The sequence below is a fragment of the Saimiri boliviensis genome, chromosome 1, assembly GCF_048565385.1.
Source record: "Saimiri boliviensis isolate mSaiBol1 chromosome 1, mSaiBol1.pri, whole genome shotgun sequence".
Taxonomy (NCBI): Eukaryota; Metazoa; Chordata; class Mammalia; order Primates; family Cebidae; genus Saimiri; species Saimiri boliviensis.
Window position 1 is genome coordinate 93,790,919 of NC_133449.1, and position 22,336 is coordinate 93,813,254.

A 22,336-nucleotide genomic window follows, 5' to 3' on the forward strand; every position below is an offset into this window, starting at 1 on the left:
AGCAGAGGTACGTCTGTGTGCTCAGCTTTGAGGGCAGAGCCCCGGATGCAGGCACAGGCAACGGGCAGGACAGCAGCACAGCCCCAAACCCACCTGTGGAGGAGCGCCTGTGACGCGGCACTTGCCTAAATCCAGTACTCACTACGGCGAGATTGGAGAATGGTCTGGTGCCAGTCTGAGAGCCACAGTTTTGGGGTGCAAAAACTACATGCAGTTTTGAAATTAAGAACGCAAGAGGGTGGGAAAAAGAATCCTGAACTTGGAGTCAAGATAAATTTCACTCTGCTGGGTGCAGGTCACTCCAGCAGATTGACCTTCCATCACCTCATCTCCAAAATAAGGTTGTTTAAAGAAAACAAAAACAAAAACCAGAGTTATACCTATAGCACTAGAGTGGAGGGGAGTTTCCAGTCTGACGGAGCTGGCCGTGAGTGGACTTCCTTTCCTACCAAATCAGGCCCAATGCTTCCTGTCTTCCTCCCATGTATCAGAAGTGTCAGCCAGGCCAGAGAATTTGGATCAGGCAAAACTGTCAAGGAACTGCCCTGTGCTTCCAAGAGGCCCACTCCCATCTTTCCTTAATTTTACTTTACTGAGATTTGTTATAGCTGTAGTTTCTGTGTTGACAGAAATTTCGATTCATCAGTATCCCCAGCCTTTTCTCAGTGGAAGGCCTTCCCTCCAAGAACAGAACCCACATAGTTGAAACTGATATACCTGTGAAATGGGCATATGTAAATGCTTATTAAGAAAACAGAGATAGGCCGGGCGCGGTGGCTCAAGCTTGTAATCCCAGCACTTTGGGAGGCCGAGGCGGGTGGATCACGAGGTCGAGAGATCGAGACCATCCTGGTCAACATGGTGAAACCCCGTCTCTACTAAAAATACAAAAAATTAGCTGGGCATGGTGGCACGTGCCTGTAATCCCAGCTACTCAGGAGGCTGAGGCAGGATAATTGCCTGAACCCAGGAGGCGGAGGTTGTGGTGAGCCGAGATCGCGCCATTGCACTCCAGCCTGGGTAACAAGAGCTAAACTCCGTCTCAAAAAAAAAAAAAAAGAAAGAAAGAAAGAAAACAGAGATAGCCTTTGAACCTGCTTTAAAAAAAGGCATTCGGGGGGTTTGAAGCATGTGCTTTTTTTTCCCTACCTGCTCCTTCCCCTTTTCCTTCTCAGAACTGGTGGGAAGAGCTTCAGGGAATTCATGCTGAGTGTCTGGAGCCATTGGGGCTGTTCACAGAACTGCTGGCAGGGGCTCCTTTTTGCTGTCAGGTGGGAGGAGGCCCCAGGGTTGTTATAATCAATCTTGTTCCCAAAAGCAGTCCCTTCCTCCCAGCTGCCTGCATTCCACCACAGGGAGGCACCCAAGCAAACAAAACCTCCAAGGGCATCCCCTCAAGCGCCTCTGTTGCCATCTCCTCCTCAGTGAGTGGCATGATCCGTGGCACTCCGCAGGTTGTTCAGCAGATGCCCATCCTACACTAGTATTGCACCATGCATCGTGCTGGGCTCCAGCAGGGCCACGGAGGGCTGGACACCAGTCCTGGGGAGTTCACAGTTGGGAGGAGTTGGCAAAGGGCTTTCTCTGGGGACTAAGCCAGACGAAGCTTCCTCAGGAGACAGCATCAGAGCTTGTCCCTAAAGGATGAGTAGCCCTCTGCCAGGTGGAAAGTAGATAAGAGGGTCTTGGCCAGCAGAGCAAAGAACACAAGCCAAGCTATGGAAGTGTGGAGCAGATGCGCAGTGGACAGAAAGGGGAGTGTGACACTCCCTCCCTCCTGCCACCTCTGCGTCACTTTGGGAGTCTCCTACATGATTCTCAACCTTGGCCTTATGTTAAAATCTCCTGAGGAGCTAGCTGTAACAATACCAGCCTCATCCCAAAGATGCCAGCCTCATCCCAAAGAGTCTGTGGACCAGCCCGGGCTGCATTCCCAGCTCTGCCGTTGGGAAGTCAGACTGGGGAACCCAAGTTAAATACATGCATTACCATTTGTGTGTAGATCAGTCACCCAGCTGGACTCTGAGGTCACAGTCCCCAGAACCTCACACGATCCCTGTCACATCATATGACTCTAGCAGAAATGAATTCCTTCAGGCACTGTCTTTTGAGGGAAAACTTTGCACATGTATTCCAGGTGCACGCTTTAGGTATTGCTGCCACTGACTCACTGCCGGGGCATGGTCTCGAAATAGAGTGTGGGATGTGGTACTAGATGCTTTGAGTCAGTGTCACTGCCCCCTGGGATCAGTTTCAAAGCTGGTCTGTGTGCCTTGTAATTTCAAGGACACCTACCCACCCAATTCTGGTGTGGTTTTCTCAGGAGGCCTAACTGGTGGTTTTCTTTCAGGTGTACGGATCCGGATCTCAGACAAGGGCGTTCCAGTACGTCAGGTAAGACTGTACTGCCCGGCCCCAACCTTAGTAGTGCTTTGGAGTAGGGGTCATGCAGACTTGACAGACAGTTCAGTGTCTTGTATATGTTAACCATTTCCACAACACTAACACTATATATTGATTAAAAATGTTTAATTTTATGATGGGAAAACTTGCTGTTCTCTGTTTAAAAGTTAAAATTTGCATTCATCTCCATAACTGTTGTGACTCATGAACTAATCTTTTACTGCCACCTAGTGGTTTGTGGGTGAAGTTGCCCAGCTCTGAGGGTGACTTGGGTGACTTCAGTACAGGCTGAGTTGAGATGGCCATATGCATCCAGCAAACCCGCGAATGCCAGAATCTGACCCATTGCAAGCATGGCTTATGGGGTGGAGGAGATAGCCCTTGTGGAGGTCGCAGGGTAGATAGTGTTCTCATGTTGAATTTCATGCTGAAACTAAATGCAGATTAAAAATATATTTTGTAATAGATTCACAGGGTGATATTTATTGTTTTCTTGGCAGTCCTTATAAATCCACTGTTCTGTTTTTCCATTCCATTGGTGATTAATTTTAGAAGGCAGTATGAGTTCTGAGAGTAGTTAGGATAGAAGCAGTTGCATATGCCAAAGTGTATCTACCAGTATGTGGCTATTGCAGGTTTTCTGAAAGTTTCTTATATCCTCCGGTTCTCGATTTTGAACCCATATATTTTCACTCTTCAGTGCAAAGACCCCAGTATGCTTGTCAGTCAGGAAGTGTTCTTCCTGCTGTCTTGGGGCCATCCCAGGGGCACTAGGGTGAGATGGTGGCTGTTGTGGTGCAGGTCAGGGAAGCCCCCCCCAGTCCCACTTCAGCCAAAGCAACCACATCAACTTCGTGTACCCGGGACCCTTAGGTAAGAGGAGTCCCTTAGAGAAATGAAGCGGGTAGTAAAATAAAATTTTAAGAAGAATCCAAAACAACCACTATAGATTTTTGCTGAAAGTATTTGTGAATTTCCATTTACTCTAAAAGAAAGCTGTGAGTAAACATTTATACAGTCAGTGGTTTTTTTGCCTCCCCACCCATTAATATCTTAACCACAAGGGGCAAGAAGCCCAGAAGTATACTGTAGCCAACATTGTTGCCCAAACAGGCATGTGTATTCTAAAAAGCGATTTAACCGGGAAACGGCAGCTGCCCCCACTTCGGGACTGTGTTCATTTCAAAGCACTTAACATAGATACCATGTCCCAGGGGGAAACCATCATGGCACACTTCTGTATGGGGACCAAATTGTGGGCCTCCCGTGGATTGAGTACTGTCTTTCCGTAGTGACTTGCTCTCATCCCATCCTCCACCCACCCAGCTGTGCCCTTTCCCGAGGGAGGCTTGCTGTCCTGGGTTATGTGGGCCTGCCTTGCACTGCCTCACCAGTGACCCTCAGGCTTCTCCAGCCCCAATGCCACATAGAATATCGATGAGATGTTGTGCAGTGAAAAGGAAACCAGGCAGAGCCCACTCCTCTTCTTGCTGTGATTATCTCAAGGGCATTGCTTGCAAAATTTATTTTACATAGCCTCAGAGACTTCTTTTTGCTAGGGACTAAAATATTTTGAGCATTCAATGATACCCGTGCTCTGTGCTGTCCCATCTCAGGACAAAATGCGCCCAGGGTGCGTGGCCCGCTCTGATGGGCAAGGGTCTCTGCCCCATCACTCTCTCTGTGCCCTGGTCACTGTCCCATGTGCCTAGCTGCCATCACATGCATCGTCCTCTCCCATATCACTTGACTACTTGGAAAGAGGGCTTGAGCAGTTCCCCTAGGCGAGTGGTTGTTAACCCTTTTAGAAAACCCCGTTTTGTAACACTTCTGTCGTATTTACTCCCCATTCTGGTGATCCTCTCTGGTTTCACCTTAGTGGAATCTGAGATGACAAGGCTTCAGGGACTTTGCCACACTTGGGCAAGGGTTTCCTGACTTAAACATTTTCATTGTTGAGGACTCAGCTGAGTTCATTAACATTCATTTGATGTTTTTCTGAAGCAATTTTTTAGGAACTGAGCATCTTTTAGTAACGCACAATGTCTGGGTCCATCATTACTGAACCAAATTGACCGCTCCCCAAACCCATGATTGCCTCGAAACAACATTGCAGGGATTCTGAGGTCTAGGTGGCCATCCGCATCGACGTTTTGGCATGACTGTGTTTAATATTCTCATGGCCGGGTTTTGTCCTCATTTACATAACAAAGGCATGCTGTATTTTCTTTAAAAGTCACTTTGTCAAAATGACACTCTTAAAGAGCTTCAGGTTAAATGAGTGTGATCTATGCAATTTTGACCTTAAAAGTTGCCAGTTTGTTATGTAAAAGGCACATGGCACTCCTACCTGCCCCACTGAGGCTGACTGCTTGAGAGTCAGCCTTTTTCCAACTCAAATAGACCCCACCCCCCAGTTTCAATATTAAAACCTGTTGTGGATGCAATGGAATGGCAGCTTTTAATGTCTTTATAAACATGATGTATGTCATGAGTGCACAATTGTTAACTATACTGCCATAGTGATGAAGTGACTTTTTGCCAATTTATATAAAAGAGAAATCATCCAAGGTCAGCAGGGATTTGCATTTGTGCTTGATCCTTGAGAATAGAACATTTTAAGCATGTTCATATGAAATATCCATTTGTCGTAAAGGAAAACGCAGAAATATCTTATTAACTAAATACCCTACCCCCAATAGTTTTTTTTTCAATTGAAAGGAAAGCAAAACCTATCTGGGGTTTTCTTTTGGAAGTTTACCCTGACCCAGAGTGACCTGCTTCTCACTGGTATTGACAGAGGAGGAGGAGGAGGGTCAGAGCTTTAAAAGTCTTCTAAGAATCATAGCTCATGAAAAATCAGCTTAGAAAAAGTGCTTGTGCTTAGCAGTGAGGTGTCATTTTTACGAAGTAACTTTTTTTTAACAGAGCCACACTTTAAAGCTTCTGAAAATAAGAACCAAACCTTGGTAAGCGGAAGTTTGCTTACTTATCTTCACCTTCATGGCCCAGCTGATCACAATCCATTTGAAACATCCAGATATCCCTGACCGTTCCATATGAGGTGTTTTTCAGGGTGGTGAATTACAGGTTGGGGGAGTAGGGAGTGACGTTTCTGTTTATTTTAACCCTCGGTACTGTTTGGCTTTATCTGTGATTTGCCAGTATGGGGCTCACATACTGGAGTTTGTTCATTTCTGTGGATCTTGTTTTTATAAGTAATCATGTGCTTTCGTACAGGTCACTACTGGGTTCACATTAAACATGAATTTTCTTTGGAAACTTATGTAAACTCCATCTTTTTTTAGTATGTGCCTGTTTTAACTTATGCTTAGTTTTAATCGTTAAAGGACTTCAGAAATACCGTGCCGAACTCAACCCCATCTCTCAGCTTTCATCCTATTTAATCATCTCCACCACACCCACAAAAAGCAAATCCCAGACGTCAAATATATCATTTCATCCATAAGTACTTTCGCATTATAAACACCATCTTAGTTTGTAGGATTTTATTTTGACATTCAGTTTTCCATTTGGGTTTTTATTTTCTTCTGGGGGTGGTACTTTTTCTTCTGGGAGGGCTTCTGTGTGGCGCGTGGCACCAGCATGTTCCAGCAGGCAGAGCCTCACCTGCCTCCCCTTTTTTTCCAGTGATCTGGTGAACGGCCTCGTGGCTCTCATGAACAGCAACGTCAGCAGCCCAGTCAACCTGGTGAGTGTTCCTCTCCCTCCACTCTGCAGGACAGGTCAGACTTTTGTTCATTTGTGAAACCATGAGCAGCACCAGGCTTTGCTTCATTTGCTATCAGCACACGTAAGGCATTCATGTTTGTTGCTTGCTAAATACTTCATGAAAACACACACACACACAAAGTAAGAGTATACAAAAAAGTAAAGCATCTGCAAGGCATGGATGAGTGATGAAATCAGCCCCACCGCCCTCTGAAGGGCCCAGGACTAAAAATGTGTGAAGTCTTTTTGTGGTAGTAGGTGGACATGTGTATGTGTCTTGTTCTCTATTTAATGAGCAGGTCCTCATTTAAGACCTGATTGAAGTTTTAGAAGATGGAGGTTGTTCAGAGAGAAAGTTTTCTAGTTGCTCATGAAGTCTGCCATGTAGCCGGACAGACCACCTTCATGGCTTCTTGCCTTCCCTGCATGACTGCCCACAGCCCCAGAACTTCCCATTTGGAGGGGTCATCCAGCCGTGAGCAGCTTCAGTGCTGGTGAACTTGCTTTTGCTCAGAGCAGTTCATTCTATCTTTGGACAGTTCTGGCTGGCAGAAAGCACTTCCTTATATTGGACAAAAAAATCTCACTTTCTGCACGCCAACCCACTGACCTCACTTCTCCACCTGGGGACCATTCATGGCTAGTGTGATGCCTCTGCTTTGTGGTAACTCTCCAAGGATTTTAAGGACATGGTCCTACCCCAACCCACCAAAGCCTTCTCCTCCTTGGCTGGGTTATGCTAGGATCTCTTACCCTTTCTATCACTGAGGATTTTGTGAGCGGTTTTGTTCCATCTCATTTAAAATGTAGGGTGTCCAATGTGGACTGTCCAGCATTCAATATGTTCTGCTTCTGTCAGTGGCAGTGGACACAAGAACCCCTTAGCTCACTAGAGAGCTCCCAGAACCCCACCTCTATGAAGCCTGGGGGTCATTTCAGGTGCTTCTCTCAAACTACCTCTCCTGCTTTCTACACAACATTTTAAAGTTCGAGGAACTGTAAAATGTTGGCCATGTGACCTATGTCTTGCAAACCTTGTCACTTTTGCTTATGAATGTCTTTGTAACCAGCCATCTCAAGGACACTGGAGAACATGCATTTTTCCCTGGGGTGAGAGGGAGGTCTCATCACATAGGATAGAATGGGCCGTGGAGTGCTGAGTCCATCCTGGGAGTGTTACTAATTGAGAGATACAGTGTGCCACTTTTGAAAAAACATTCACTTAAAACAGACCGGAACGAGCCTTGCACTGGAAGCCTCACTTTGCCTGCGGCATTTTCCTTCGGAAGCTGGAGAGGCGGGAGCTGCCCCTTCTCTCTGTTTTTGCTGCAGGCCCTTAGCAGGAGCGTTGTCTGTGACTTCCCTGGGCAGCCAGGCTCTTCTCTGAAGATACCATCTTTGTGGAGGGCCTTTGCACAGGGACAGTTCCTAAAATTGGAATCGTGTGTCTGCCAGGAGCCCTGATAAAAGCAAAATCACTTTTCTTCCAAATTCCCATCGCTCCACTTTGCTAGTCAGTCCCCTCTGTGCACAAGTGAGTTCTGGGGTCCCTCCCTTCACATTTACCATCTAACTTCAGACCTGGGTATGAAGAGGCTTTAGGATATAGAATTATCAGACTTTATGGTGGTCTCTTATGTTTGGGGGCAGTGGCGGCAGATGAAGAGTAACAGGTGCTCTGATGTGTGATGGAAGGGAGAAAAAGCAAGTGGTTTTCCTTAAAGTCCCCACACATATTCTCACTTCATGATTGCATCTAGTTTGTCCTCTGGTTTGCCCAGGACACTTGCCTGTGAGCATACTCATTTCTGCCTTAGCTTTCAGACGTGAGATTGCAAGTCCTTCATCGTTGACCTGGTTAACACAGCGCACCCAGAGGGAAGTAGATAGTGTTAGAAGAGCTAATTCTGTAAACCCAAGCTTTTATAAAAGTGACATAGAAGTTAGGTTAGATATGGAAATTGCCTGATACTCAGCGAGTGAATATGTGCCTTCATCCGAAGACTCTTGACCTAGCCAAAGCCCAGCCTTGTACACAGCAGCCTAGAAGCTGAAGGTATAGATCAGGCGTCCCCAAACTTTTTACACAGGGGGCCAGTTCACTGTCCTTCAGACCGTTGGAGGGCCACCACATACTGTGCTCCTCTCACTGACCACCAATGAAAGAGGTGCCCCTTCCTGAAGTGCGGCGGGGGGGCCGGATAAATGGCCTCAGGGGGCCGCATGAGGCCTGCAGGCCGTAGTTTGGGGACGCCTGGTATAGATGGTGCAGTTTAGCACTGCCAGGTGAGTAACTGGCGTCTTGGAAGTAGAGTACCTGCTGGCACACGGAGCTCCGCTGAAGCAGTGCAGGGAGGTGAGACTTGGCCAGCAGACGTCTCTGCAGACAGGCGTGTGGTCTGTGTGGCGGGTCGCTGCTGTTGTCATGACGCTTATAACCTAAACCATTTCTTCCTTAGGGGAACCCAGAAGAACACACAATCCTAGAATTTGCTCAGTTAATTAAAAACCTTGTTGGTAAGTAGGATAAATCACTTCTTGAGTGGAATCGGCTGCGCCTGCCCTATCTGTTGATAATACCTTAACTAGAAAGTGGGTAATTAATCCAAGCTAATTGAATTGAATCAAAGCAGAACTTTTTATCAGGAACACTGAAGTGTTTTCTAATTCTTTAAGTAATGGATAAAGGAAGGCAAGACTGGTTTTGTTCACAGTTTTCATTGCAGGTTTGCATGGAGTGGGAGGGAGGAGGAGATTTGTTCCTGTATTTGAGGCAGGATTGTGTTAGATCATCCCACACAGGTGACAGCTATTGGATTTCCAAATTGGTCATGCATGTCAAGCATAGAATTTCAGACAGCAAGAGGCAGCAACCACCAGCTGTGTGCTTTAGGCAAGTTTGAAATTGTTTGCAGTTCTGGCCATCCTGGCCGCCAGCCACTGGGGGCAGTGTAGCATTGGAAGCACCCCATCAAGGTGGACTGTTAGGCCATGAGAAGGTCAGGTCTTCAGACCAGCCCTGGATTGCAGACATAGAGTGGGTGAGCCCTTGGCCTCATCCTGGCGCTCTGAGGCGTCAGGCTTTTGGAGGATGTCTGTTGTCTGGGGTTGATCCAGAAATTGGAGTGAAGACACATCCTGACTGGACTGGAGGGCTAAGGCCAGGGTGGAACATTGCCACAGTGTGTCCTGAGGTGACCATTCAGACCCCACTCGGCTGGATTAATTCCTGGCATCAGGCTGCCATTTACTGGCGTTGGTCTAATAACTCTGACGGCTGGAATCCTCTCATTGCTTGTGGCAGTAGAGGCGGTGGTCTTCCTCAGACGTAGCCTTCAGCATCTATGGCTCCCATAGCCACTTCTATGCACTTCCCAGCTTTTCCATTCTGAATCTGTGTTCCTCCCGTGTGAGGAAGGGGCAGGCTCAGATCACAGTTCTGTGAGATCTACTCCTTACACCCTCACTGCCCAGAGTGAAGCGCGTGGGCCAGCGTGGCCGCATGCATCATCAGGACATGTGTTACAAATTCATACTCTCACACCCTAGCCCAGTCCCCCACATCAGGGTCTGCATGTTGACAGGCTCTTCAGTTGATCTGTGCATGCTGATGCATGAGAAACTCATTTGAAACCTAAGCAGGGGCGCAGCTTCCCTGCTGTGCTTCTGTGTATAGCTTTGTGCCACAGCATCCCAAACCATCCATGGTGGTGATTCACTGCAGAGTCTGTGGTGTGGCCTCAGTGACAGGGAGGCAGAGACAGCCTCCACAGGCTTTCTTCTGCCAATCTGGCCCACAGTCACAGGTGAGGCTGTACTCTGCTGGCCAGTGGGGCCTAGGCCCAGCAGAGATGCAGAATAGGCCAGGCGTTGCCATCCTCCAAGAGGTCCCTCCAGCTGGGCGGCTGCACGTCTGGGGTCTCGGGGCTGTCTAGGCTCCGTGCACCCAGGTGTGGCCTACTTGGGGCAGCCACCTCAGGGACAGCCCCATAATACGTTTGTGGTCTCACACCGGGGTCATGCTTGGTGGGGACGTCTGCACTTGTTACGTGGTGTGGGAGCAGTACTCAGGTACAGTTACTGCCTGGGGCTGTAACTCAGGCCTGTTGAGGTAGAGTAACGTACCCCCCACCAAGCAGTTGCAGGGGTGCTCCTGTACTTGCACGCAGGAGAGTCCCTCAGGAGCTCCGGGGCTTCTCGGGAGCTGCCTTTCCACCACCTGCACACTATTCACACGGCAGATGGGTTTGACTTTGATGTGGATGGTAAGGCCATGCTTCCCTGTGCTTTGTGATTCTCTTACCTTTTTTTTCTTTAAACATCTCAGGTAGCGGAAGTGAAATTCAGTTTCTTTCTGAAGCCCAGGATGACCCACAGAAAAGAAAACCAGACATCAAAAAAGCGAAGCTGATGCTGGGGTGGGAGCCAGTGGTAAGTGTGGGGAGTTAATGCTGCCTCGTGGGGATGGGCCTCCCATGTCCAGTGTCTGCTGTGCTGTAGGCACTGACCCTTGTCAGGTAGTTCCTGGGGAAGTGAGGCGGGCTTGGCATCCAGGCAGATAGAGGGGTTTCTCCAAGTGGTAAATAGCTTCTCCTGTATCAGGAAGCTCAGAGAATGTTACCTGGGAAGCAGCTGGAAGCCCCTGCTCTGGGCTCTGGTTTTTTTTTTTTTTTTTTTTTTTTGAGACGGAGTTTCGCTCTTGTTACCCAGGCTGGAGTGCAATGGCGCGATCTCGGCTCACCGCAACCTCCGCCTCCTGGGTTCAGGCAATTCTCCTGCCTCAGCCTCCTGAGTAGCTGGGATCACAGGCACGCACCACCATGCCCAGCTAATTTTTTGTAGTTTTTAGTAGAGACAGGGTTTCACCATGTTGACCAGGATGGTCTCGATCTCTTGACCTCGTGATCCACCCGCCTCGGCCTCCCAAAGTGCTGGGATTACAGGCGTGAGCCACCGCGCCCGGCTCTGGTTTTATAAAATCTCTGTCACACACATTCTTACACTCTCTCATACACATACACTATCATACAAACACTCATACACACACAGTCTCTCTCACACTCACAGTCATATACACACTGTCATACGGACACGCTTATACATGTATGCTCATTTTCACACATACATTCACACTATCATACACATTCTCACATTCATACACACGTTTACATTCAAACTCATACACACACACACGTTCACACATACACTCCTGCTCCCATATACATACACTTCCTCACATACACATACTCACACACATATACAGCTGACTCCGTTAACGCCGTGCCGAGGGCACTGGCAGCGCATGCTCACAACCCTGCGTAGCCCCGGCTCCCTGCCTCGAGTGTGTGGGGCCAAGTCAGGGGCGAGTGGCCCACATCAGCCCTGCAGTAGAGCCCCTGGTTGGAAGTGTGTGAGACTGAAGGGTGTGGAGGAAGGGAAACTGCATGCCTGCCTTCCTGTTGTGGTAGACTTAAGACTCTGGCCTGGCCTGTGCGGGGGCGGGGCTGCCTCACTCTCCCTGGGGCTGAGCCTGAACCCCACCCGCCTCTGCTCTGAGCCTGCGGCACTCTTCCTGCCTCAGGTGACTGTATGCTCCTCCCTGCTGGAGAACGCTCACCCCCAGGGCTGTTTTAAAGACCACCTGTGTCTGGAGGCTGTGTGCTTTAAAGACCACCTGTATCGGGAGGTTGGCTGGGCCGGCCGCATCTACAGAAGCAAGTCCACCTCGTTTACTGTCTGCTCTGCCTGGCCGTTCCATCTTTTCCCACCCTCATGCATGCCGCTGAAACTCAGGCTCCCCTCAGGCACAACGTGTGTCCCTGTGTACAGCAGGAGACCGGCGGCTGTCAAGCTGGACACACACACTGGGTGCTCAACAAATGTAGGAGCATCTTGGCATGACCGGTGGGTTGTGGCACAGTCAGAGAGACAGGGATGCAGTGGAGAGCTCAGTGTACCTTTAAGAAATGTGGGTAGTAAGAGCTGAGTAGGATCCTCGAGTACTGAACTTTAAAAGGACATGAGAGTTCCAGCCTGATCCTTATTTTATTCTGTGATGTACAAGTCTAAGTGATCTGCTAAAAAGCCACAGAAATTTGTTGAATGAAATTAAAATACAGTTAGACCCAGACTTCACAAAATCTAGTAATCACGAGCTGTGTAAAACAAGTTGTAGCAGCATAGGTAGTTTCTTGTTTTTTGAAGCTTTGTAGGGGGCTGTTGGTCCCTTTGTAAGGAGAACCTATATTTTAAACAAAATATTTTTTGAAGAGTTAAATGTGCATTTACTATGTATTAACTATTGCTTTTTATGTGAGGTGTGTGTATGCTTAATATCTTTATTTTTCTGGAATTTTGACCTACAATATTCTAACATTCTTGGAATGTGAGCCATCTACCACTGGTTTCTCTTCTAGTAGTAGTTTTAATTTATAATACATTTTGAGGGATATGATCCAAAGAAACTTACAGGCATTATCCATCTTAATTGTCCCAAGTGTGTGTGTTTAACAGCTTGTTGAGATATAATTGGCATACTGCAAAGAGCCCATGTTTAGAAGATACAGTTTGATAAGTTTTCATCCGTTTTGACACCTGTGAAACCATCGCCACAGTCAAGCTGACAGACAGACCTCCCCCAGCGTTCCCCAGCACCCCTTGGCAGTGCCTCCCTTCACCTTTGCTCTGTCTGCTCTTAATCAGCAGTTGATCTGACTTGTTTCCTGCTGGCTGCAAGGCAGCTCCAGATGAAGGTTGCTTTCTGTGGTGTAGGCTGTGGTGGGTCCCCTCTCAGACTCAGCCTCTTAGGATGGTGGGGGTGCAAGTGGGCCATGATCCGCCGGGCAGTGCAAAGGGCTGATGTCAACGTGGGAGAATCAGGCATGTTGATCAGATGCAGATCACCTTCCCAGAGCATCTTCCCTCCACTCCAAGGTGGATTTCTTCTGAAAGAATGGGGCACATGGGCATTATCTGAAAAACAATCTTGGCAGTCGATTCAAACTGAAGTAGACATTGTACCAGCAGGAGATAGTTGGGGTCTTCTGTGGGGTGAAGCTCACTTTACATCAGTTAGAGTCACCCTTGATAAGTCGTACAGCACATTCTGAAAGCAGCCCTGAAAGACCTCTGGCTTCTCTCGATGGGTGGTGATGCTGGATTCTGTCATGACCAAAACGTGGTTCTGTGAGTGTTCCTCTGAAGGAGACCTGACTGGCTGCAAGTTGGCACTTCCTTCCTGCGATGCCCTTCTGTCGGTGTGACCTTGTCTCTTTCTCGACTTCCCTTTAAACAGGTCCCGCTGGAGGAAGGTTTAAACAAAGCAATTCACTACTTCCGTAAAGAACTCGAGTACCAGGCAAATAATCAGTACATCCCCAAACCAAAGCCTGCCAGAATAAAGAAAGGACGGACTCGTCACAACTGAACTCCTCACTTTCAGGACACAAGACTACCGTTGGACACTTGATGGGATGTATTTCTGGCTTTTTTTGTTATTGTTGTTTAAAGAAAGACTTTAACAGGTGTCATGAAGAACAAACTGGAATTTCATTCTGAAGCTTGCTTTAATGAAATGGATGTGCCTAAAAGCTCCCCTCAAAAAACTGCAGATTTTGCCTTGCACTTTTTGAATCTCTTTTTATGTAAAATAGCGTAGATGCATCTCTGCGTATTTTCAAGTTTTTTATCTTGCTGTGAGAGCATATGTTGTGACTGTCGTTGACAGTTTTATTTACTGGTTTCTTTGTGAAGCTGAAAAGGAACATTAAACGGGACGAAAAATGGTGATTTTATTTATAAAAGTGGGTACTTAATAAATGAATCGTTATACTATGCATAAAGAGAAATCTCAGCAGTATTGTCAGGTAGGTGGTGCCCCGGCATTGATTTTAGGGCAGATAAAAGAATTCTGTTTGAGAGCTTTATGTTTCTCTTTTAATTCAGAGTTTTTCCAAGGTCTACTTTTTAGTTGCAAACTTGACTTTGAAATATTTCTATTGGTTATCATGATCAAGGATATTTGAAATCACTACTGTGTTGTGCTGTGTATTTGGGGCAGGTGGGGAGGTGGGGGGGGGACAAAGTTAACATATTCTTGGTTAACCATGGTTAAATATGCTATTTTAATAAAACACTGAAACTCACCAGTCATGGACTTTCAGTTTTAAAAGTTGTCTTTCTGCTTTGCATAGGACTTGTTGGATTTCTAAGGAAAATATTGGGGAATTTTGTGTAAAAGAAAATTCTGAAAACATCCAGGTTTGTGCACTATGTAATTTGATATGTGGCTATTGAAAACAATTTTATGCTACTTGGGCTGAGTGTATGCATACAGTTATTAACTGCCATGTGAAGTTTTCAGATCTTAGCCAGGGTTAGAATCATTTTTGTGTCCTTTGCCAACATAGACCAGGTGGAGAAAAAGAGATGCAAATTGTCTTCTCTGGAGAGATTTGTGAACTAGGCTTCTTGAGGGAAAACTTTTGAGAGCTTTTGTTTTCAGTAAGAACCCTTTCAAGGTTTAGTGTTAGCATTTTGTTTTTCTTCCTAATAAGTGGGAACGACAATGCGATAAGTTAAAGCTCCGCGTTTTCCAAGTAGATTGGCTGTGCCTGAGAGCTGCACAAACCCGAGCAGGCACTGAGAGGATAAAGGTTTCTATGTATCAAATGAGAAATCCTAAGATACCTGACCAGTGTAAGCTAGATTTTCTTGTCCTTCACGGTTGTGAATCCCCACCTTGGGATTCTTCTTATTTAGACATATTTTTGGAATCACAATCTTGGGCAGGGCAGAAGATGATGTGGTTTTGTTTCTTTGTCATGCTAAATTCTCCAGAAGATTCTGGAACTAGGGCCAGTGCTGGATTGGATGTGGTGTGAGAGAGAAAGAGAAATCAGATAGTTTCTTATTTATAATTGTAGTTATTTTGGCCAGAAGTAAGTGATATGCCGTTTACTGAGATAGGATGAATAGAGCTGGGAAGCTTATTTGGGAACTGCTAATGGTGGCCAAGGTGTCAAAGAAGGGGTGTAGACCAGGAAAGCTGGGAATCTTGGGGGGCTAGGCTGTGCAGTGCAATTTGGGAGAACCTAAAGGCACCAGGGTCCAGAATTCTCTTACCTTGTTACTTACTAGTTAGTATGTGGAATTCTTCCATGGGATTCATTCTTTTGATTTTCTTCCCTGTGATTTTCATAAAACATTTTCAGAGGAGGGAGGGGGAAGGGAAAGAGGAGTTATATCTAATTCACCCTAAAGAAAGAAGTAATGTGTCAAGGATATAGTGTAAGGTTAATTCCCGTGAATGTCCTGGGAAGAGAGGGAAGTGGAGTTGAGAGGTCTGGAAAAGATGAATGGGTAGACAGAGCATGGTTACTGTGGTCTGAATGTTTGTGTCCCCCCGTAACTCATGAGTTAAAACCTAATTCCCAATGCAATAGCATTAAGAGGTGGGGTGTTTAAGAGGATTAGGCCATGAGTGCAGAGCCCTTTAATGCCTACAAAAGGAGCCCAAGGGAGCTTTTTTGCATTTTCTGCCATGTAAGGACACAGCAAGAACGTGCAATCTATGAGGAACAGGCCCTCACCAGACACTAAATCTGCCAGTACCTACATCCTGGCCTTACCAGCTTCCAGAATTAAAATTGCCCAATCTGAAGTATTTGTTACAGCAGCCTGAACGGACTAACACAGTGGTGCCCCTGCATCTCAGGATTGGCTCCCGGTTGAGGCGTCACTGCTATTGCTTGCAGGGATGAGACTGGTACAACTGCCCTTACGAACTTCAGTGACAGCCACAGCGGGCTTAAGCAAGGTGCAAATTAGAGAGTGAATACACTGGATTTCCACTACACCCTCTTAGATACTGAGCCCAGCCCACTGGCCCAGGTAGACTCTTGTGACTTGTGGCATAATCCTCTGCCAGCCCTGATGGCGTTTCTGATGACAGCTCTGGCGCTGCCTGGGCCACCGTTCGTTCTGGTTCATGGTTCTTAGTTACGTGACTTTGTTTTCAGCCCAAAAGGTGTGTTGAGAGAAATGCTGGTCTGGTGATAACTGTGAAGCTATAGTTTGGTATCTGAAGACTGGGAAATCTAGAACATCCTCAGCAGTTTCCTAAGGCAGAAGAGTTGTGAGTTTTAACATTTCAGTTCGTCTGTTTAAAGTGATTTTTTTTATGCAGATTTTCTCAGCGGTTGGTTGTTACCTTTGATAGGAAATTGTAGGAAATTGAAAGGTTATATTACCCTGAGAACTGATGCCACAGTGTCTGGGTTGTAATGCACTGTGCTTCAGAGTTAGCAGCAACACTAATCACCAGGGTTAAACCACATGTTTTCTCCGCATTAAAAAGCCCTGCCTGATTGTGTGCTGCTTGTACCTTGGCCACATTGGAGAACAAGAGTCATTTTTATCTACAGCTGTGTTGTGGGAAGGAAAAAAGTAAAGATGTTATTATCAAGAACATCACTGTTTTTAAAAAGTCTTGTTATTTTGGTGCTGCTGAATTTTAAAGAGAAATCCCAGCAGTATTGTCTGTATCTTATATACATTTTGTTTGAAGGTAAACTAATGTGATGTGGTATAGAATTTCAGGATATAAGAGTCAATATAGGGGCTCTACCATGTCCTAATGAGGGGAAGGTCAGTTTTTCAATAAATATAAAGAAAAATGCAAGGAAGAGATTACCATTTTTAGAAGATGGAGACGTACTTTCCCTCATCGTCCTTTTAAGTACAATAAAAAATTCTGGACATTATATATAAAACAAGCATAAGATGCTAAAAGTAGATAGAAAAAAATAGATCAGCCAGGACCTCAGGACCTGAGGAAGAATGCAGTGCTGATATGAGCTGAACCGTGTCGCCTTAAAATTTATGTTGACGTCTTAACCCACAGGACATCAGAATGTAACTGTAGAGATTAGGCCTCTGAAGGTGATTACGTTAAAAGAAGGTTTTTAGGGTAAGCCCTAATCCAGTCTGACTGGTGTCCTTATAAGAAGAGGGAATTTAGACACCAGAGGTACGCGTGCACAGAGAGACCATGTGAGAACACAGCAAGAAAACAGCCATCTCCTAGCCCACAAGAGAGGCCGCCGGAGAAACCAAACCTGTCGCCACCTATTGATCTTGGACTTGTAGCTTCCAGAACTGTGAGAAAAAGGAATTTCTGTTGTTTAAGCCACCCACTCTCTGGTATTTTGTCACGGCACTCCTAGCAAACATACAAGTAGTGAGTTCCCTGGTTTTTCTTTTTGCCTTCTATACACTAGCCTTGGAGCTGAATAAGCCATTAACCGAAGAGTGCTAACAGGCAGCCAAAACCTCAACAGAAATCTATTCGCTGTTGCCAGCATACCAGGGAAAGGGCAACCTAGTAAAAAGGAAAACTTCTTTTAAACCGAAATGGCTCTAGCCAAACACCACATGAAAAACACTACAGCCTCACCCCATCCCTTCCAGCAAAGACCAACTGAGGCCTGGAATTCCACCCTCACCTAACTTTTTTTTTTTTTTTTTTTAAAGAAGAGGAAGAAAGAGAAAGAGGAAGAGGGAGAGAGAATAGGGGTATTGCTTTGTTGCCCAGGCTAGAATGCAGTCTAAATATGGGTATGCCTACAATTGTCCTTAATAATGGAGACATGAAAGAAAATGAGGGAAGAGAGTAACAAACAAGGAGCCAACCAACATTTCGTTTAAACTTCTAAGTTGATATGATGTGGTACTGACAAGAGTGTATATTTTGTGTAAAGTGGAGAGTTCTATAAATGTTATTTACGTTTACTTGTTCCAGATCTGAGTTCAAGTCCTGGATATCGTTGTTAATTTTCTGTCTCATTGATCTGTCTTATTAATGTTGAAGTCTCCCACTATTATTATGTGGGAGTCTAAGTCTCTTTATAAGTCTTGTATGTCTGGGTATTCCTGTATTGGGTGCGTATATATTTAGGACCTTTAACTCTTCTTGTTCTTGCATTTATTCTTTTATCGTTATATAATGTCCTTCTTTGCTTCTTTTGATCTTTGTTACTTTAAACACTATTTTATCAGAGGCAAAAATTGTAACTTCTGCTTTTTATTTATTTATTTTTGCTCTCTGGTTAGTTGGTAAGTCTCTCTCCATCCTTTGTTTTGTGTCTTTGTGTATCCTTGAATGTGAGATGGGTCTGGATGCAGCATACAGTTTTAGTTTTTTGTCCAAATTGGCTGTCTGTCTTTGAATTGGGGAATTTAGTCAATTTAAATTTAGAATTAATAATGATATATGTGAGTTTAATACTGCCATTTGCCCATTAGTTGATATAAATTCTTCATTATATTAATGTTCTTTACTTTTTGGTATTTTTTAGAAAGGCTGATACTGTTTGTTCCTTTCTATGTGTAGTGGTTCTTTCAGAAGCTCTTGTAGAGCAGGCCTGGTGGTGAATTCTCTGAGTGCTTGCTTGTTCACAAAAAACTTTATTTTTCCTTCACTTATGAAGCTTAGCTTGGCTGGATGTGAAATTCTTGGTTGAAAGTTCTTTTCTTTAAGGATGTTGAATATTGGTCCCCACTCTCTTCTGGCTTGTAGGGTTTCTGCTGAGAGATCTGCTGTAAGTCTAATAGGCTTCCCTTTGTGGGTAACCTGACCTTTCTCTCTGGCTGCCCTTAGTATTTTCTCCTTCATTTCAACCCTGGTGAATCTGACGATTATGTGCCTTGGAGTTGCTCTTCTTGAGGAATATCTCTGTGGTGTTCTCTGTATTACCTGGAGTTGAATATTATCCTGCCTTACTAAGTTGGGAAAATTTTCCTGAATAATATCCTGAAGCATATTTTCCAGCTTGGATTCATTCTCTTCATCACATTCAGGTACACCTATCAAGTGTAGATTAGGTCTTTTCACATAGTCCCATATTTCTTGGAGACTTTGCTCATTCCTTTTTATCCTTTTTTCTCTAATCTTGTCTTCTAGTTTTATTTCATTAAGTTGGTCTTCGACCTCTGATATCCTTTCTTCTGCTTGATCAATTCGGCTGTTAAAACTTGTGCATACTTCACGTAGTTCTCCTATTGTGTTTTTCAGCTCCGTCAATTCACTTATTTTCCTCTCTAAATTTTGTATTCTTGTTGACATTTCGTCAACCCTTTTTTCAAAGTTCTTAGTTCCTTTAGATTGTGTTAGAACAAGTTCTTTTAATTCACAGAAGTTTCTTATTATCCACGTTTTGAAGCCTGCTTCTGTAATTGGAACACACTCGTTCTCCATCAAGCCTTGTTTCGTTGCTGATGAGGAACTGTGATCCCCCGCTGAGGGAGAGGCATTCTGATCTTGGGTATTCTCAGCCTTTTTTGACTGTTTTCTTCCCTTCGTTGTAGATTTATCCATCTGTGGTCTTTATAATTACCGTCTTTGTAATTGGGTTTCTGAGTGGACGTCCAACTTATTGATTCTCAGCGCCGAAATCTGAGCAACCCACTGCACCGACTAAATCAGCGGCGTTAAGATTGATGGTGCTTTTCTGACTCTGCACCGAGAACCGACGCTCTGAGGCGCCGGCAAAACCGCCTCGCCGGTCGGTCACAGGAGTCGCGCTGGCGACCCGTGGGGCTCCTCCACTGGGAATCTCCTGGTGCGTGAGCAACAAGAATTCATGTGAAGGTGTGGCGTCCTCTCGTTCTTTGCGTTTTCACTGGGAGCTACAATCCCGAGCTGCTAGTGATCAGCCATCTTGGATCTCTCTCCCACCCTCACCTAACTTTAACAAGATACCTCACCTCCCACCAAAGCCCCACTCTTTGCTCTGGTGCTGTCAGCAAAGGCCTGTAGGGGATTGGTACTAGAAGGCCTGAGCTGAGATTTGCATCTCCACTGGGTAGTAGTGACCCCACCCCCATGGCATCAGCTGCCTAGTGGAGAATTGGGGCTTTCAGCACTTAACAAAAAATCAGCAATAATAAGGCACCTTCAGTGGAGGCCACATGGGGATCAGTAACAAGCTCCCCACCCCCCACAGCCTGAATGTTACCAGTGGAGACTTGGAGGGAAACCTGGGCTTCCATCTGCTACCTGGTAGTAAGAAGGCAGACTTCCCACTTCACTCCCTGGAGCAGTCAGAGTAGGCCTGCTAAAATGCAAGATTTAAATCAGACCCAGAGTCTTAAAGCACTCAAAACTCATGAGGTTTAAATAAAAAATTATGCATTACACCAGAAACCAAGAAGATCTCAAGGTAAATGAGAAAAGATGATAATCAACAGATGCCAGCACCAAGATGGCATAGACATTAGAATTATCAGACAAATTAAGTTTTAAAGCAGCCATTGTAAAAATACTTCAACTTTTAATTATAAACATGTTTGAAACGAAAAAATAGAAAATTTCAGCAAAGAGAACATACGAAGAACTAAATGGAATTTTTAGAACTGAAAAAATAAAGCTCTGTGGATGAGTTCAACAGCAGAGTGGACAGAGCAGAAAATAGAGCAATCAAAATTATCCAGTCTAACAAACAGAAAACAGACTGACAAAATGAACAGAGCCCTGGATATAGGTGGAACAAAGCAACTGTCCTGTTCATTGGGGTCTTTGAAAGGTGAAAGAAGGTGGAGTTGAAGAAAATTTAAGGAAGAAGGGCTGACAATTTCCCAAATTTGACAAAAAAAAAAAAAAAAAGTGCTGAGTAAACACGAAATAAGATAAACCCAAAGAAATCTACACCAAGATGTATCATGGTTAAACTGAAAATTAAAGACAAAGACGTGGTCCCTAAGGCAGCCAGAGGAGAATGACACCTTACCCCTAGGGACAAAGCAATTAGAGTGGTAGCAGGTTTCTCAGTAGAAACCACAGAGACCAGAAATAAGTGACACAAGTGCTGAAAGAAAACTGTCAATTCAGAATTCTATATCTAGCAAAAATGTCCTTCAAGAATGAAGAGGAAATCGAGACATTCTCAGATGAAGGAAAATGATGAGAATTTAAATGAGCAGACCTCTAAAATAATGAGTTATCTAAATAGGAAACAATAAAGGAATCTTGTAGCGTCAAACAGGAGGAAAGAACACGGAATGAAAATATCGAATGCAATAGGCTTTCCTTCTTGTAAGTTTTCCAAATTGTGTTTCATGTTCGAAGCAAAAAATTGTAACATTCTCATGTGACTATGTATGTAGAGAAAATAGTCAACTATATTATAAGTACCAGAAGTTAAAGGGAGATGACATTTCTGTACCTCACCCAAATGGGCAAAAGTTGACACAGTAGATTTTTGATAAGTTATATGTAATGTAATACCTAGAGCAACCACTAAAAAGCTATAGAAATACATGTATTCAAATGAACAGAATGGTTTTTTAAAAAAAAGTATAACCTGCAGGAAGGCAGAGAAGAGGAAATAAAAAATATAGAACAAAGTAAAATGGCAGATTTAAACTTAATAATTGCATTAAATATAAATGATCTCAGCACCAATTAAGAGATTGGCAGAGGGCCAGGCACAGTGGCTTACACCTGTAATCCCAGCACTTTCGGAGGCTGAGGCAGGCAGATCACCTGAGGTTGGGAGTTCGAGACCACCCTGACCACATGGAGAAACCCTGTCTCTACTAAAAATACAAAATAGCCAAGCATGGTGGTGCATGACTATAATCCCAGCTACCGGGGAGGCTTAGGCGGGAGAATCACTTGAACCCGGTAGGTGGAGGTTACAGTGAGCCAAGATTGTACCATTGCACTCCAGCCTGGGCAACAAGAGCAAAACTCTGTCTCCAAAAAAAAAAAAAAAAAAGAGAGATTGGCAGAGTATATTTTTTAAATGGTCCAACTATATGCTGTCTCTGAGAAATTTCATTAAAAGAATATATGTAGGTTGAAAGTAAAAGGATAGAAAACAATGTACTATGCAAAAATTAGAGGAAAGCAGGAGCGACTAATATTAAATAAGATAAATAAGCAAAAAGAAAAAAATTGCCAAGGTCAGAGAGGAACATGACATTATAATAAAAGGATCAGTCCACCAAAAAGACCAAGCAATCATAAAGGAGTGTGCAGCAAGTAACACAGCTGCAAAACTGTTAGACCTTAGAAGAGAGATGTATAATCCAAAATTGTATTTGGAGACAAGCACCATTCTCAACAATGTATAGGGTAAGTAGACAGGAAATCAGCAAGGACATGGAACTCAACATCCACCAACAAGATCTAATTTGCATT

At 44.8% G+C, this 22,336-nt stretch overlaps 1 protein-coding gene across 3 annotated transcripts in view; it reads left to right on the forward strand.

Annotated features, from left to right (window-relative positions):
- UXS1 (UDP-glucuronate decarboxylase 1) overlaps nt 1-13,919 on the forward strand; it is a 95,290-nt gene extending 81,371 nt beyond the window's left edge. For all 3 annotated transcript variants that reach the window (XM_010333633.3, XM_010333634.3, XM_074400425.1), the window contains 5 exons: nt 2,351-2,394; nt 6,055-6,115; nt 8,595-8,652; nt 10,463-10,566; nt 13,430-13,919. In XM_010333633.3, the coding sequence (XP_010331935.2) occupies nt 2,351-2,394; nt 6,055-6,115; nt 8,595-8,652; nt 10,463-10,566; nt 13,430-13,561 (399 nt within the window). In that variant the 3' untranslated portion in view covers nt 13,562-13,919. The remainder of the gene's footprint in view (nt 1-2,350; nt 2,395-6,054; nt 6,116-8,594; nt 8,653-10,462; nt 10,567-13,429) is intronic.
- The last annotated feature ends 8,417 nt before the right edge of the window (nt 13,920-22,336 follow it).